At 49.3% G+C, this 15,567-nt stretch overlaps 1 protein-coding gene across 1 annotated transcript in view; it reads left to right on the top strand.

The window, feature by feature from the left end:
* Positions 1-15,567, top strand: part of Col13a1 (collagen type XIII alpha 1 chain) — a 138,135-nt gene that overhangs the window by 59,473 nt on the left and 63,095 nt on the right. The window contains exons 4-7 of the mRNA XM_026785388.1: positions 4,873-4,899; positions 7,766-7,801; positions 10,992-11,018; positions 13,089-13,139. Coding sequence (XP_026641189.1) covers positions 4,873-4,899; positions 7,766-7,801; positions 10,992-11,018; positions 13,089-13,139 — 141 coding nt within the window. The remainder of the gene's footprint in view (positions 1-4,872; positions 4,900-7,765; positions 7,802-10,991; positions 11,019-13,088; positions 13,140-15,567) is intronic.

Genomic DNA, 15,567 nt, shown 5'->3' with positions numbered 1-15,567 from the left:
TATGTACTAGTTAGGTTTTTGTCAATTTGACACAAGCTAGGGTCATGTGGGAAGAGACTCTCAGCTGAAAAAAAAACCTCCATCAGATTGATGTGTGGGCAAGTTATCTTCTTGGTTAGTGATGGGAGTGGGAGAGGACCCAGCCCACTGTGGATGATGCTGCCCTTGCTGGTGTTCCTGGGCTTGTATAAGAAAACAACGAGGGAGCTATGGTAAGCAAGCCAGTAAGCAATGCCCCTCTATAGCCTCTGCTTCAGTTCTTGCCTTGAGTTCCTACCCTGACTTCATGATGGACTGATACCTGAATGTGTAAGCCACATAACCCTCCCGCCTTGGTCATGGTCTTTATTACAACCACAGAAAGCAAGCTGGGACGGACTAGGTAAGGAAATAGAGGTGGGGAACTGAACAGAAGAGGCAGAAAAACTGGGCTTCAAGCTCCCTGTTGTTCCATGCAAAAAGGTAAATTAGGTTTTTTGCAAAAGTCAGTCTACAGTTGCATAGGAATGCCATGGACATCCAGTGAAGCTTGTCCTGGTCCTGTGCCTCACTCCCTTGTCCCCTTCTAAGAATGGCTCATGCCAGCCTTCGCTTAGCACTTGCTGTACGTGAGTCCCTCCCGGAGTTCAGTGTTACACTAGTTATCTTGTTGTAAAAGGTGGGTGATTACTCAGTTCCTGTTCTCCCATTCTCTAGCTGAGGAAATGAAGGCACAAGGAAACCAAGTCACTTTCCTAAGGTCACCCACATCACTCACACCATAAGTACAGAGCCAAAACTGAGCACAGGTGGGCTGACCACACAGCACTTGCTCCTGTTCCAGAAGGTTTTATCTCTGCTACTGAAACACCTTCACATGTGCTGGCCTCCACCCTGTGTGCCAGGGCTCAGGCTCAGAACTTCTTTTTTTTTTTAATTAAAAACCTTTTTTTCTTACCCTATAACTTGATCGTGTTTTTCTTTCCTAATTCCTCCCAGATCCTCCCCACCTCCCTTCCCACCCAGCTTTATGTTCTTTTCTCTCTCACTCACTTTCAAAAACAAACAAAAAACAAAAATAAAAATAATCAAGAAACACATACAAGAAAAAACCCCACAAAAATGAAAATCAAAATAAACAAGCAAAAGACTCACAAGACAAAAAAAAATACCTAAACAAAGCAAAGAGAAGCAAAAGGTCCACAGAATTGCCACTGAGTTTGTTTTATGTGGACCAAGTACTCCTAGGCATGGGGCCTGTGCTGAAGTGTGGCTGATACATACTCAGTTTTTCTCCAATGGAGAAATTTCTCCTTTGCCATTGGGTGTCAACTGCAGATAGCTTCTTGGTTAGGGGTGGGACCCCGTGTCTACTTCCCCCTCAGTTCTGGGCCCCCATCTGGCTTGAACCTGTGTAGGTCTTGTGCATGCTGCCACAGTCTCTGTGAGTTCATATGCCTCAGTCTTGTGTCTGGGAGACATTGTTCCCTGGAGACATCCATCACCTCTGGCCCTTAGACTCTTCCTGCCTCCTCTTCTGTAGATTCCCAGGCCTTGAGGGGAGAGGTTCAGTGAAGACATCCCCTTTTAGGACTGAGTGCTCCAAAGTCTCTCACTCTATGCGTATCGTCCAGTTGTGTGTCTCTGTGTTAGTTACCGACTACTTTGAGAAGCTTCTCTGACGTGGGTCAAGCAAGGCACTGATCTATGGCTATAGCAAGAACTATGCCATTTTGTCGCTATATCCCTTTCTCAGAATAAGAGTACTAGGTTTTCACCTAGGCCCATGACCTATCTAGTCTCAGGTTTTGGGTACCCAAGCAGGGTCAAGTGTTCCAACTCATGGAGTGGGTCTTAAATTCAGTCAAAAAACAAAAAGTAGTTGGTTACTCCCGTAGCATTTGCGCCACTATCGCACAAGTATATCTTGCAGGCAGGTTGCTGTTGTAGGTCACGGGGTTATAGCTGGGTTGGCATTTACCCTTCTCCTCCTGTAGTGTGCAAGGTACCTTCTAGTGCCATGAACACTAGTCAATAGGGTGAAGATTCTAGATAGGCATCAGCTCGACTTCTCTGTGATCAGCGGCATAAGTGCTGTCTTCAGCAGTAGGCCCTTACCATCAGGTTGGGGAGAGCAAATGATAGCCTTGACAACAGCTTGATGGGGTCCCTTTGGCCAACATCTCAATAATATATAACTCATTCCTAGACTGGAGGTTTTGCTCGGTGGCATAAGATGTCTAGTTGAGGTATTGTCTCCCCTATTAGGGGACTCCATTTATATTTATATTTATATTCCTTTCATGTTCGCTTATATTTTAAGAAGCTATTAGAGTAGTAGGCTTCCGTATCGTTTTCAAGTGGCCTTTAGTGTTAGTTGCTATTCCCATTCCCTTCCTTATTTAATCCTCCTACTCTAGTTTCCCCTTTGTCCCCCCCTTAATACTTATTCTATTTCCCCTTCCTTGAGAGCTCTTCTCCTCCCTGTGGTTTCTTACTAGGTACCTAACCTCTATGGTTATTTGGATTAACACAAACATACTGGAAACTTAAAAGCTAACCTCCACAAATAATACAACACACAATATGTGTCTCTTGGGGTCTGGGTTACCTCACTCAGGATGATTGTTCCTTGTTTCATCCATTTGCCTGTGACTTTGATAATTTAATTTTTCTTAATATCTGAATAACAGTCCATCGTGTGGATGTACCACATTTTCATTATCCATTCACCGGTTGCTGAACAGATAGGCAGTTTCCAATTTCTGAGTATTATGAATAGAGAGCAGTGAACGTGGATGAGCAAGTGTCTCTATAGTAGGATATAGAGTCCTTTGCCCAAGAGTGGTATAGCTGGATCTTCAGAGAGATTGATTCCTACTTCCTGGGGAACTGCCACACTGATTTCCACAGTGACTACACCAGTTTGCACTCCCACCCCACAATGGATAAGTGTTCCCCTTACCCCACTTCCTAACCAGTCTGAACTGCCATTTGCTTTATTGATCCTGGCCATTCTTACTGGGTTAAGATGAAATCTCAAAGTAGTTTTAATTTGTATTTACCTGATGGCTAAGGACGCTGAATGTTTCTCCAAGTGCTTTTCAGCCATTTCATCTTTTGAGAACCTTCTGTTTAGATCTGTACCTCATTTTTTGAATTGGGTTATTGTTTCCTGATGCTCAGATTTTAAAAAATTCTTTATGTATTTTAGATACTAACCCTCTATCAACTGTACAGCTGGTAAAGATCTTTTCCTACTCTATAGGCTGCAGCTTTGCCTGGATGACAGTGTGTCCTTTGCCATATAGAAACTTTAGAGCTTTTTTGAGGTTCCATGCATTAACTCTTGGTCTTAGTGTACTATCAGATTCAAGGCATCTGGTCTTATGTTGAAGGCCTTGAAGCATCTAGAGTTGAGTTTTGTGCGGGGTGATAGATATGGATCTATTTTCATTCTTCTTCACACAGTCATCCAGTTTGACCAGCATCATTTGTTGAAGGGACTGTTTTCTCCAATGTTTATATTTTACTTCTTTGTCAAAAATTAGGTATCCATAGGTGTGTGAGACTGGATCTTCAGTTCAGATCCACTGATCAGCTCAATTCCATGATCAGCATGTCTGTCTTTATGCCAGGACCATGCTGTTTTTATTTCTGTAGCTCTGCAATACAGTTTGAATCTAGGATGGTGATACTCCAGCAGTTCTGTCATTCAGGATTGTTTTAGCTATCCTGGGTTTTGTGGTTTGTTTGGTTGTGTATGTGTGTATTTCCGGGATGGTGATTTTTTTACAATATTAGTCCTACTGATCCATGCAGGTACAGCTCCTGAGAGTATCTCAGAAATCTCCCCCTTCTTGGCAGAGGAGGGCGGCTGTTATTATAGTACCTTAGCAGCACTTTTGAGTCAAACCCATCTGAGGTCAGGGTCCACTCTAGAAAAATGCCACTCTCTGGATTTCGTGGATTCCTGAGAGATTTCAAGTATATATTATTTTGATGAAAAGTATAATTGTTAGGATATTTGTTGGATAATTCCTTTTTATTTATGTTTGCTTATTTGGAGACAGAGTCTTGCTCTGTAGCCCATACTGGCCTAGACTTCTTCATGCCTCTGTCTCCCAAGTGCCAGGATGATTCTAGGCTGACATAGCCTAGCTGGTGTTCTACTCTTACTCATGTTATAGAGACTTTTGTCTATTGGGTTCCAGAAATGAGGAAGGCAGAACAGCTCCCACCTCCCACCCCACTACAGACCAATCACAGAATGGATGATCTTATGTGGTCTCACACATCAAAGCAAGTCCTACTGGGTCCCTCATGGTCCTCTGTGGGGTTTCCCCTTCTCTGGCTCCATGTCACCAGTATAGATGTGGCCCATGCACCAGGGGCATCATAACAGATAGCAGGCTCTGCCTTACCCTTGGCTTCTCTATCTATGTGGTAGGACAAGGAACACAGAATCCTGACTATCTCTGACCCTTGGATGTCTTCTCAACCCTTTCCTAGTCAGGGCCAGTGGGCATAAGTGGTGCCCAGAGAACCACAAGGAGCCAAACAGAAGGGCTCAGAGACCGAGTATGCCAGTGAGAGGCAAAGCCCCAGTGACCCCTGAGTCATGGGAAGGGACATATCATCTTTCTGTTTCCTGTCCTATTCCTGGGCTTGGCATACAGGAGGTCCTGGTTGCTTGGCTTTGTGGATGGATGGATGACAGAAAGGATAACAAACAATATTATTGTTTTGATAACAATAATATTTTTGATAACAAACAAGCTCCCAGAGTACAGGGGACTTCCCTGAGGTCACAACTGACTGGGGTAGTGTTACCCCATTGACATTTCATAATTCTGACCTGTATCAAGTTCACGCTCTACCTCTTTATTTCAGGGCCCCACGGGAAGACCTGGACTCCCTGTAAGTAATTCATTTCCTATCTCTCTGTCTCCTTTTCATGTGGGTACTGGGGACAGAGCCTGAGGCTGTGGCATGCTTCAGATACTCTTGCACTGAGCCACACTCCAGCCCCCATCACTTAGTCTTTCTCAGTCTGTTGACTGGCTGAGTTGGGTGGCCAGTTCTCCTTACAATTCTCTGAGTGTTACCTCTCTCTGGAGTGTTTAATCTGTAGTGGAGGGTAAAACCATTCCCATGTCCTCTATTTTGGAACATTGGAGAATACCTGGGATCTATGGCTACAGTTCTTGGCAACCTTCCTAAGGTGTTATGCAGTTAGGCCCAGTAACAGACCCTCCCAACACTGAATAGATAGTTTTATAATGGGGGAGCTGGGACAACTGGTCAACCCCTGGGTCATTCCCATCATCTTTCATGGCAGATGACATTCAAACTGCTGTTCTAGTCTTCCTGTGCCCTCTAGTGAAAGGTGAATGCATAACCTTTGATTCTCCCTAGTTGCCAGAGGCTGAGTAACCCAAGGGAGTTTGGACAAAAGTGGATAGAAGCCATGTGAATAGCCATCCCTTCCTGGAGCTTTAATAAGTCCCCTGCATTCTGAGCATCCCCAGCCTCGATCCCTCCATGAGTCAGAGAAAAACAGTAACAACTCGGAGAAATGGGTATTCCCAAATCCATTTTAGTGATGGGAAGACAGAGTCTCAGGCTCAGGAGGGTCACGTGCATGGTTCAGCCTGTCCGAGTTTCCCAACAGTGGATTGTTAATGGGTTATCACACACCGCTGAGCACTGTACTTTCTTTTGGGGCATGCTTGACCTTTATTGGAGTACCATCTTAAAGTCTTCTGAGAGATTTATCTGTTTAGATAAATGAGATAAGGACTGGATATAAATACTGTGGGCTTTGGAGCAGGGAGTTGCTCAGACAAGGTGCTGCATCCGTTTAGGGGGTTAAGGAAAGGCATGGATGGGTTTTGGAGTACTTAGGCAGGGTATAGAATGGATGCAGGGGAGGAGGCCTTACAGGAGGTATCTTTGATATCTGTCTTCCCTGTATCCCTTTGCTAAAAAACCTACTTCCATTGGATTCTAGAACCTTCTGGATATAAATTATAATATAGCCTTTCGACTGATCCAACAGCCTCTAGAATCAATCACTAGTAACTTTATTAGTCCAGTACACGTGGAAGAAGGTTTGGGCTTAGCTGAGATTCTCCCAGTGCTACAGCTCAGCAGGGCGGGTGTCTTGGTCCCTGTGAAATTTAAGCAGGGCTATGGTCAGGTGACTGAGAGGAATGTGGGAGGGCTTTTCTTACAACGTCCACCTTTAAAAGGCATTTAGGGGGCGATTCACAGAGCAGAGGATGCTGCCGAGTTTCCAGCCACTGGCCTTTCCATGCTTGTCCCTAACCCGAGCTTTTTATGGTCAGGGCTGCAAAGAACATTATTTTCCAAAAGAAAGGAAAAATAATCCAAGACCCACAGCACCCTGGAATATCATTCAAGAGCCCAAGCGTGAGTGGACTGTGAGGTCATCAGAGTCAGAGCTGACAACAGGCACGGGCCTGGTGTGTCCTCAGTGGGAGGGGCAGTGCCACTGGTTGAGGGTTCTGGCTTCCATTCGAAGGATTGTGAGGTGGCCCACTAGCAGGTACACCCTTGCTGGTCTGTCATTAGCATATAAGGGACAGGAAGAGCAAACATTCATACAGAACCATGGTGCGGCTGCAGGCTTCTGCTTTATTTAGTCTATGCCATTTCGCCCAACAGTCACCAGATGTCAGGTTCTTGGCATAAGGCAGGAGCATCCCATGAGGACCTCAGCCACCTCAAAGCTCTCACCCTCCATCTCCCACTCAGTAAGACTGGTGCTCAGGGAGGCTAGGGAAACGGTCGGTGCTTACAACTGGTGCTGTGCCATTCTTAGCAGGACGCTTTGCTCATAGACTCTTGATCTTGACAGTGTCAGCCTAACAGGAGCTGACAGCATTTCTTGTGTGTCCCACATATGTCTTGGGATGCTGCTTGTCCCTTGAGGCATTGTGCCTCAGCAGATCCAGAGTCACCCCAGAACACCCCCACAACACACACACACACCAGGGGAATTTCAGGGCAGTCTCCTGTCCAGGAGGCTGGTATTATCTTCTGTACCCTGTTGTTCCTCATCCTTTGAGGCCCCACCCCAGATTTTTATGATGTCTGCATGCCTGTGATTACAAAAAAATACTTTCTGCCGAAAGGGGGACGAATGAAAACTTCATAAGCAGATTTCCAGAGTTAGAGGATGTAACCCTGGCTACAAAACAAAGCATGTGAATTCACACGCTGGAGCAGCCTGTGAGGAGAGGGGGCGGGGCACGGCCCCAGAGCAGAAGGGGAAGCAGCAGAGCAGGGGCATTGCTTCTCTGGCTCTGGCAGACAGACCTAGGGAAGCCGTTCGTCCTTCTTCTTGCTCTGTGTCTTCAAGTCAAGGATGATGACTCCTAGCCCCATTCTGGCTATCTCTGATGGGTTGCCATGACACAAGCCTAAGGGAGAAAGGGCCTTGGAGACACCTAAGGAAACTGAGGCCCAGGCTGATGATCTCCCGCTGTAACCTTCATTCTATAGCACCATGCTTGAGTGCAGATAACCATAAGTGAGAGATGAGAAGTCTGGTTCCATCCAGGCTTTGAGGTCCTGACACTGGTTAGTGAGGTCTCCTGGGATGTCATCTGTGACGTCCACGTGACACTCGGTGCCACTCCAGATGTCCCAGCTGCCCCAACAAAGCTGCCCAGCCGTGTCCCCAAGTCAGGCGTACACGAGCACATGGGACTCTCTGGCAAGTGGCAGCCACAGTGACTATTTCCACCTCCTTCATCAGGGAGACAAGGGTGCCATCGGGATGCCTGGACGTGTGGTGAGTTGGCCCACATGTCCCTGCTTGGGCGGGGGGGGGGAGCATGGCTTGCTTCTCCATGCTGGCTTATCCTCAGTACAAGGTAAGGTGCTACCCAGGGCAACTTCAGGAGGGCCAAGAAAAAGGAAGGGAAGACACAGTATTCCAGTCTCCAGTCTGTATGAAACACCTTGTAGTTCACCTGCATACATGATTTCAGTTACCACAGTCAGATATTTCAGGAGAGACCGCATTTGACCAGCCTCTTAGGAAATAATTAAGCTTGTACTATTAAATACAAGTTATCGTTTTTAATCTCTTACTGTGCCAAGACACAGCAAACATAAGGTCTGGTGCGAACTAGTGTTTCTGTCACCTGCTGGGGTCTTGGAATGCATTCTTGGAGACACAGGGACTAAATACTCTGCAGAATACTGGGCAACAGAGGAAAAAAGCAAGAAAGTCACTGGACACACGGGGATAGAGTGAGACCTAGGTATTCCAAGACACCAGCTGCCCCTGCAACCATCCTCAGAACAGCCACTCTCTGCCACGGTGTCCTCTGTGGATGGATGCTACACTCAGAAGTGTCAAAGACAGGGCTTGGTTCTAGGCTGTCATCTAGGTCCCCATGAAGGTATATATAGTTATTATTTCCTTCGTGGAAAGTGAGGGACGAGCTCAGGGAAGATGAGAATGGTTGGTCAGCGTCATGAGAAGCCTGGATGCAGGCACTGAGTCCTGTCAGCCTCAGGATGAAGCTCTCTAGGGTCTAGAAAGACAGAAGTGTGAGGTGGTGAAGGGCATTCCTGCTTCAGGATGTAGCCAGGACGTGGCCATAGTCAGGGCTGCGCATCTCATCTGACTCCTAACTACACACCAGCCTCAGCTTTCTCCTCCAGCGTGCTCCCGCCGCCATCACTGCTGGCTTTGCCTGTGACTCTGTGATGTTATTGGTCTTAAGCATGACTGTGACATCTGTGTGTGAATTTGCATGGCTGGAGCTAGCATGGAGTTGGGGTACCCAAAGCTTAGGCAACTCTTGCTAGTACTGACATCACGCTGAGTATTAAACCAAACCAAAGAGCCTTCCCATATCAGCTCATTCAGTCCTCGAGAAAACTGCATGCTAAGAGGCACCATTTCTGCCCTTCTCTCCACCCCCACACCCCCGTCCTCCAATACTACAGATGAGAAAGCCAAGGCTTAAAAGATAAATGTCTTTCTCAAGGTTATGTACTAAGAAGTGATTAAGTGGGTACTCATGCACAGATAGCCAGGCTCCACATCTGGGCCCTGGATCCTGGTGGTTCACCCCTAATATCACAGCTGAAAGGAGGGTGCCTCAGAGGCCTGGAACATTCCAGAGTTCGGTTCAGGTCCTCCATGCAACCTGAGCTGTGAGGGGCCACCTCCATGGCGCTGGGGAGTCACCTTAGTCGGTGCCATTTTGCCCAACATTTACCAGTTTCTGGGTAAATGGTATCTCATGGGGACCCCAGCAACCTCGAAGCTCTTGCCCACTGCTCCCTCACCCCCACCACACACACACACACACACACACACATGCAGTCAACAAAACTTGGTACCCAGGGAGAGTGGGTACAAACAGCATTTTCATTCTTCAGTATCATAAGACTACCAAGACCTGTCAGAGTGTGGGAGTCCCGCCCCCCTCCATGGAGTGCTTACACCACTTCTAGACCAGGACACCAGACATTTTGCCTGCCCCATGGTTCTGCTCCATCCGTCTCTACCCATTAGACACCGGTTCCGTGTGTGCTGTCACTGGATCCCATCCAGAGATGAGACATGACCCTTCCATCCTTCCGCAAGGCTTTGTGTTGTACGCACCTACCAAGGCACTGCCTCTGCCCCAGCCTTAAAGATCCCATTTTATGGGTAAAATCTACCCAGGAAGCGGGCGGAGCTGATCCTCTACCCAAGCCAACTGACTTATATGGTCCTTGCTCCTGTTAGGTAGGTGTTGGGAGCTTTTTCCCCTGGGTGCAGCAGCTGGCCTGCAGGAAGTCCTGCTGAGTGAAACTTGTACTTCCGGCTACTCTTTCTCGCCCCTCCCCCACCAGAGCTTCCTGTGTGGTGGCAATGGGGTGAGGTAGGGGAGCCACCGGAAGCCTCCCACCTCCTGGGCAAATCTCCATCCCAACCACTTTGGAACTTCTCGCTGCTGGTGCTATTTTAAATGTGGGATGGCCCATTTGGCTGCTCGCTAGGGGTCCTGGCATAAACCACTTGATAAGGACTGGAGTGTCCAGTGACCAGTAGGTGTGAAATTCCTGGGTCATTCCAGCTATTCACCAGAGGTGGCACCACCGGCCTGTTGGGAGCTGGGTAGTTTGAAGCTGCCTGTCCATGGGCCACTGTGGTGACAAGGGACCCAAGACTAGGTAGGTATTCAGGTTTCTTTGTGTACTAGACTCACCCTCCATTCTGGCAGAATTTGTATCTCCGGCTTCCTGCCACTGCTGCCATTTTTTGTAGTGCTGGTGATTGAACTTAGGAGGCAAGCATCCTACCACTGGGCTCAATCCCCTGCTCTCTCTAGACTTTATCTTTGATACAGGATCCCACCAAGTTGGCCCGAGCTGTCCTCGAACTCACTTTCTAGCTCAGACAGGCCTTGGACTTGTGTTCTTCCTGCTTCAGTTTCCAAGTAGTTGGGATTTCAAACCTGAGCCACTTAGGTCCAGTAGCCACCTTCTGTCGTTGTTGTGTCTCCTCCTCCCCACCCCCACTCCCATCCCCCCCTCCCCGCATGCCTACAGCTCCTGGGGTTCATGATCACAAGCCATTGGACCTTGGCTGCTCAGGGAGGTTTCCTGACTAGGTTGGGTCTCTCTCTCTCTCTGTCACTCTGTCTCTCTCTCTCTCTCCCTGTGTGTGTGTCTCACTCACTCACTCACTTGCTAGCTCACACGTGCACGCAGCACTTGGACAGGGTCCCCGTTTCCTCTCCTCGTGATGGAGAGCAGCTGGCCGTGCCTGCTGGCTGAGATGGCCGTCGCGTGCCTGCATCTGTGTTCTGTTGTGCTGTGTTTCTTATTTCACGGTGATTGTTTTTGCTCAGTTGCTGTGCCATTAACACGGATTCTTATGTCAGTGTCTGTCTCTCATCCTATTTTTTCTCTCCCCCCCGCCCCCACGACCCTCTCTACCCCACATCCTATGTTTCGTGGGGCTGCCTGCCCAGGGTGTCAAAGGTCAACCAGGCGAGAAGGTGAGTCCTTGCTGCCCCTCCACCTTCATCCCAATCTCATCTCTTACTGGGAGGCTTTCAGATTAACATCCTCCACACCCTGATGTGGAGCCCTGGGATTCCTGGGCAGGGTCCCAGCTGTCCGGCTTCAGTGTGTCTGTCCTGACTTGCCTTCACCACATGATGGATGCCACTGCTCTGATTCCCAGCTGTGAACTGTCACCCACCCCTGACAAGAGGAGACTGGCTTGTCACTGCTGTGTAACTGGGACTGCCCAGGGGGACCCCAGAGTCACAGAGAGGGACCCTCCACCCGCCTGGGAAGCCAGAGTTCCTGGGATGGAGGGAAGCATGAGGAGCAGGAGCCATCCTGAAAGAGCAGCCTGGTGGGTTCTGGAGATTTCAGAGTGTAACCTATCCAATCAGGCCTGAAAGTAAGATCCAGGGAAGGACTAGGGTTTGTCGGATGTCCCCAGCTGTAACGTAGTAGGGACCAGAACCTGGGATCCCTGGTCCTTAGCTTTTCCTCCCTCCTCATAGACACTGGACATATCAGTGTTATGGGCCTCTTTTGTCTGCCTCTCACCTCCCCCCTTTTTTTTTTTAAGACAGAGTTTGATTTGTAGTTCAGACTAGCCTAAAACTCCATGCATAGACTAAGCTGACCTGAAACTCATAACGTTCTTCCAACCTCCTGCCTCTGCCTGGAGGCATGAGACTCCCCCAACACACACACACAGTTTCTGCAACAGAGTATTCTATCCCCAAAGTAACAACAAACGCTAACAGTGATAGTTGCTCCAAGCCTCAGGCACACTCCAGCCTCAGGCACGCTGTGAGTGTTGTTGTTTCTAATGACCCAGCTGACACTGACAGCCCTTCCTGGAAGCTTTACTAGTTCTCTGTATACCAGGCACAGAGAAGGAAAGTTGCATGCCATGGTCACACAGCTAGAAGGTGACAGAGCTGGAGAGCAGCCCCGTGTGCTATGACTCCAAGGCTGAGGCTACTGACCATAGGACTGGCCGGTCTTCCAAATGGAATGAAACTATTGGTTCCATCCTATGGGCGTGAAGCTGGCAAGGAGAGACATAGCGCCTTCCTCAGACCACATGGTGCTTCTCAACACTTCCCAGTACTATCCCATGCAGTTTCCATATTCCATCTATATGATAGGTGTTCTTTTCTCTGCCATAGTTTAGGAAATGAACAGAGACATGAATTAGTTTGTCCCAAATCACACAGTTGCTAAGGAGCAGTGTTTCCCTTCAAACTGTGCATTTTGCCCTCAGCTACGTCCACCACTTGACAATGCTACACTTACTGGCTTTAAACCACCACTACCTGTATGTGAGGTAGGACATTCAAGACATTTAACCACACAAGGGCTATAGAACATTCCAAGCTCCAGCTCTCGGGAGCATTGTGTGAACTCAGAAAGCTGCCATGACTTTATCTCAGGGCCCTGGGCTTTTTCTTTCCCCTCCTGCCTTTGCTATGGGCTCCTGGTAGGGACCCCTACATGTGGGGACCCCCTACACATATACACCCCGTGTTTACCCAGCTGGTTCAACCACCTGTGATAGCACTGAGGGCTACCAGCCAAGTAACTCAGGAACATGCTATAGGGGCTGAGCACTGGGCTCAGCCTTCGTCCTTCTGGGACATTCTCTGGGACATCCAGCCTTTGGACTCAAGGCTACTGGGCCCATACAGCCGGGGTGTTGTTGGTTCTGACCCTCTATTCTTGTAATTCCTGTCTAACATTTGTAGGGTGTGCTGCTAGGTGAAATGGGTGGACTGTCACTGCTGAATGGCCTTTCCCTGTGTCTCCTGCCTGCCCCTCAGTGTCACAGACCCTGCTCTCTTCTCTGCACTTCCTGAGCCCATTGTCCTCCCCCGCCCATATCTGTTCATATTTGCTGCTTCATACCTGCCCTTCTCGGCTCTAATCATCGTCTCTGGGTTCCCTTTGGTCTATGGGGTTGGCATCCCCTCTCCCGAATGCCAGTTCCCCTGTCCCCTTTTGCATCATTTTTCCACTACTCTCCACTCTGTCCACCCTTCCATACACCCTCTGTCTCCCTACAGGGTGCCCCTGGAGATGCGGGGATGTCCATCATCGGGCCTCGAGGCCCCCCTGTAAGTTGTTGCTGTTCTTTTGGGGGATATGGAGGTTGGGAGAGTTAATGAAAAGAGCTTTTGGGGGGATGAGGGTGAGCTTTGACACGGGCCTCCGGGTGTGGCCATCCCACTCGGTGTGGTCAGTGCTGTTGGCCTTCAGGGTTGCTGTTGATGTTAAAGAAAGTGGGCTGACTAATTATACCTAAACTGCTGCCTCCTGGAAGGGTTCCAGGGCCTAACCTCTCACCGCAAGACTCAAGCAGCTGGGAGGCAGGAGAGGCGGTTGCTGTTGTTTACAGGAGGGAAAGGCGCTGCCTGCCCTGGGTGGGTGCCCGGGCTTTCTTTGGAACTAATCTCCCCTTCCCGAAATCAAGAGAAGATGATGTAGTCCGAGTTCACTGATCCCAGGCTCCCACTCCTGGGTCTAATGAAGCCCCAACCCACCTTCCACACACTCTAAGCCTCCTCCTCAGTGTTAGTACCAGGTTCTGGGAGTTAACTAGCACCTGACTTCCCTCTGACATACTTCCTGGCACGTGGGTGATGGATTCAGCAAACTATCACAACCATGGGAAGGAGGAGGAGTGGGGACCCAAGGTGCCCACTCACCAGTGTCAGGGAGGGGGCAGGAATCCAGCATAGTCTAGTACAGCCCGTCTGAAGAAGAAACAGGCACACAGGGGAGAAGGGGTTTGGCCAGGGCCTCCCTTTCCCTGATGAGGAGCGTGAGGAACCTGCCATATGATGAGGAAGCAGAGGGAGCAGGGAGCGCAAGACAGTGAGGAGTGGGGTGGTTCCCAACCTTCCTAAGGTTGTGACCCTTTAGTCCATTTCCTCACAGAGCAGTGACCCCCCCACACACACACCAACCATAAAACTGTTGCTACTTCATAACTATAACGTTGCTACTGTTCCGAATAGTAATGCAAATATCTGGTATGTAGGATATCTGTATGTCGCTCCCAAGGTAGTGGCCCGCTGGAGTAGAGGAAGTCACAGTGACGGGCACTGATCACATGCTGAGCATTCAGAACAGGCAGGGTGTGTCCTTTCCCCACATCCCAGCACGTCACAGGAGGAACGTGGGAATCTCGTGCCCACATCGATTACCAGGCTCGTAAATGATGGGCACAGTTTTGTCCCAAGAGCCCCTTCCAACTAGAAGTGTGGCTGTGTAGAAAGGACGTTCGCCTTGAGGGGAAGATGATGGCCCTTACTGGTGCCTCCATTGGTTCTGTGACACTTGTCGTCCTGACTATGCCCAGAGTCCCCTGACGCTGGCCACTGATCATCAGCCAGAAGGCCAAACTACCCTGAGTCCTTATCAGACACCAAGCTACCCCTCAACTGCCCCTGCGGCGCCAGCCTGTGGAAGCAGGAGATAGGCAGACAAGAAGTCTGCTTGACATTAAGAATTGAGATCAAGTAGGCAAGCCTTAGGTGACATTTGGAGACATGGAGACAGGCGACTTTGCACTCCGTCAGGAAAGGCCCGGGATAAATACTGCTCACCACAACCCGCTTGCCGTTCTTTTTTTCTTTTCTTTTCTTTTTTCTTTCTTTTTTGTTTTGTTTTTTAAGACAGAATTTTTCTGTGTAGCCTTGGCTGTCCTGGAAGTCACTCTGTAGACCAGGCTGGCCTCGAACTCACAAGAGAGCCACCTGCCTCTGCCTCCCGAGTGCTGGGTTAAGGGTGTGCGGCACCACCGCCCTGGCTCCAGCCTTGCCATTCTTAAGGGCTGCCTGCCCATTCTCCTGGAGCCTGCTCAAGAGTCCCACAAAAAGGGGCCATCCAGGCACTTGGAGAAGGATGACTCCATTCCAGTGGCCCAAGGAGTGGGAATCTAGTGTCTGAGTGTCCTCATAGAAGCCGTATGAAATGGAGTGGGAGGCCAGACCCCAAAGTACTAGGCAGGTCATGGCCAAGCTAGGGATGACTGCCTGTCAAGGGGCCCATCCCCTCCATGGGCTCCCCAGTTGCTTTTTGGGGACCAGTGGGAAGGACCTGAGCTCCCACCCTCACCCACGAGGAGCTGCTCATACAGGTAGACATATCTACTGAGTGTCTGTCAGGAACGTAAAGCCCCCCAGGTTTGGGTAGAGGTTGGGATTCTAACTGCTTGCCATCCAGGCCTATGACAGTGATCTCGTTTGCCATGACAGCTCAGATAGTGGGAGCTGCATCAGGGAGTAGTAGGGACATGGGGGAGGGAACCGCTGGGCTTGGGCCAGTCCAGGAAGGAAAGGCTTTAGGAGGAAAAGATAGCGGAACAACACTCAAGGTCTTACAGAGTCCACCCAGGGAAGAAGGGTCAGGAGGGTGCCAAGCTCCTGAACTAAGAGGAGTACCTAGAAAAAGGACTGAATGGGAAGGCAAGGATGGGGCTGGAGAGGGCAGCCAGGGCTTTGCGTAAAGGATTCCGTAAGAGTTCGGGAAATACATCCC

The sequence above is a fragment of the Microtus ochrogaster genome, linkage group LG2 (assembly GCF_000317375.1).
Source record: "Microtus ochrogaster isolate Prairie Vole_2 linkage group LG2, MicOch1.0, whole genome shotgun sequence".
In the NCBI taxonomy this organism is placed as follows: Eukaryota; Metazoa; Chordata; class Mammalia; order Rodentia; family Cricetidae; genus Microtus; species Microtus ochrogaster.
The sequence above is the reverse complement of the archived record's forward strand: the minus strand, read 5'-3'. Positions and strand labels throughout refer to the sequence as shown.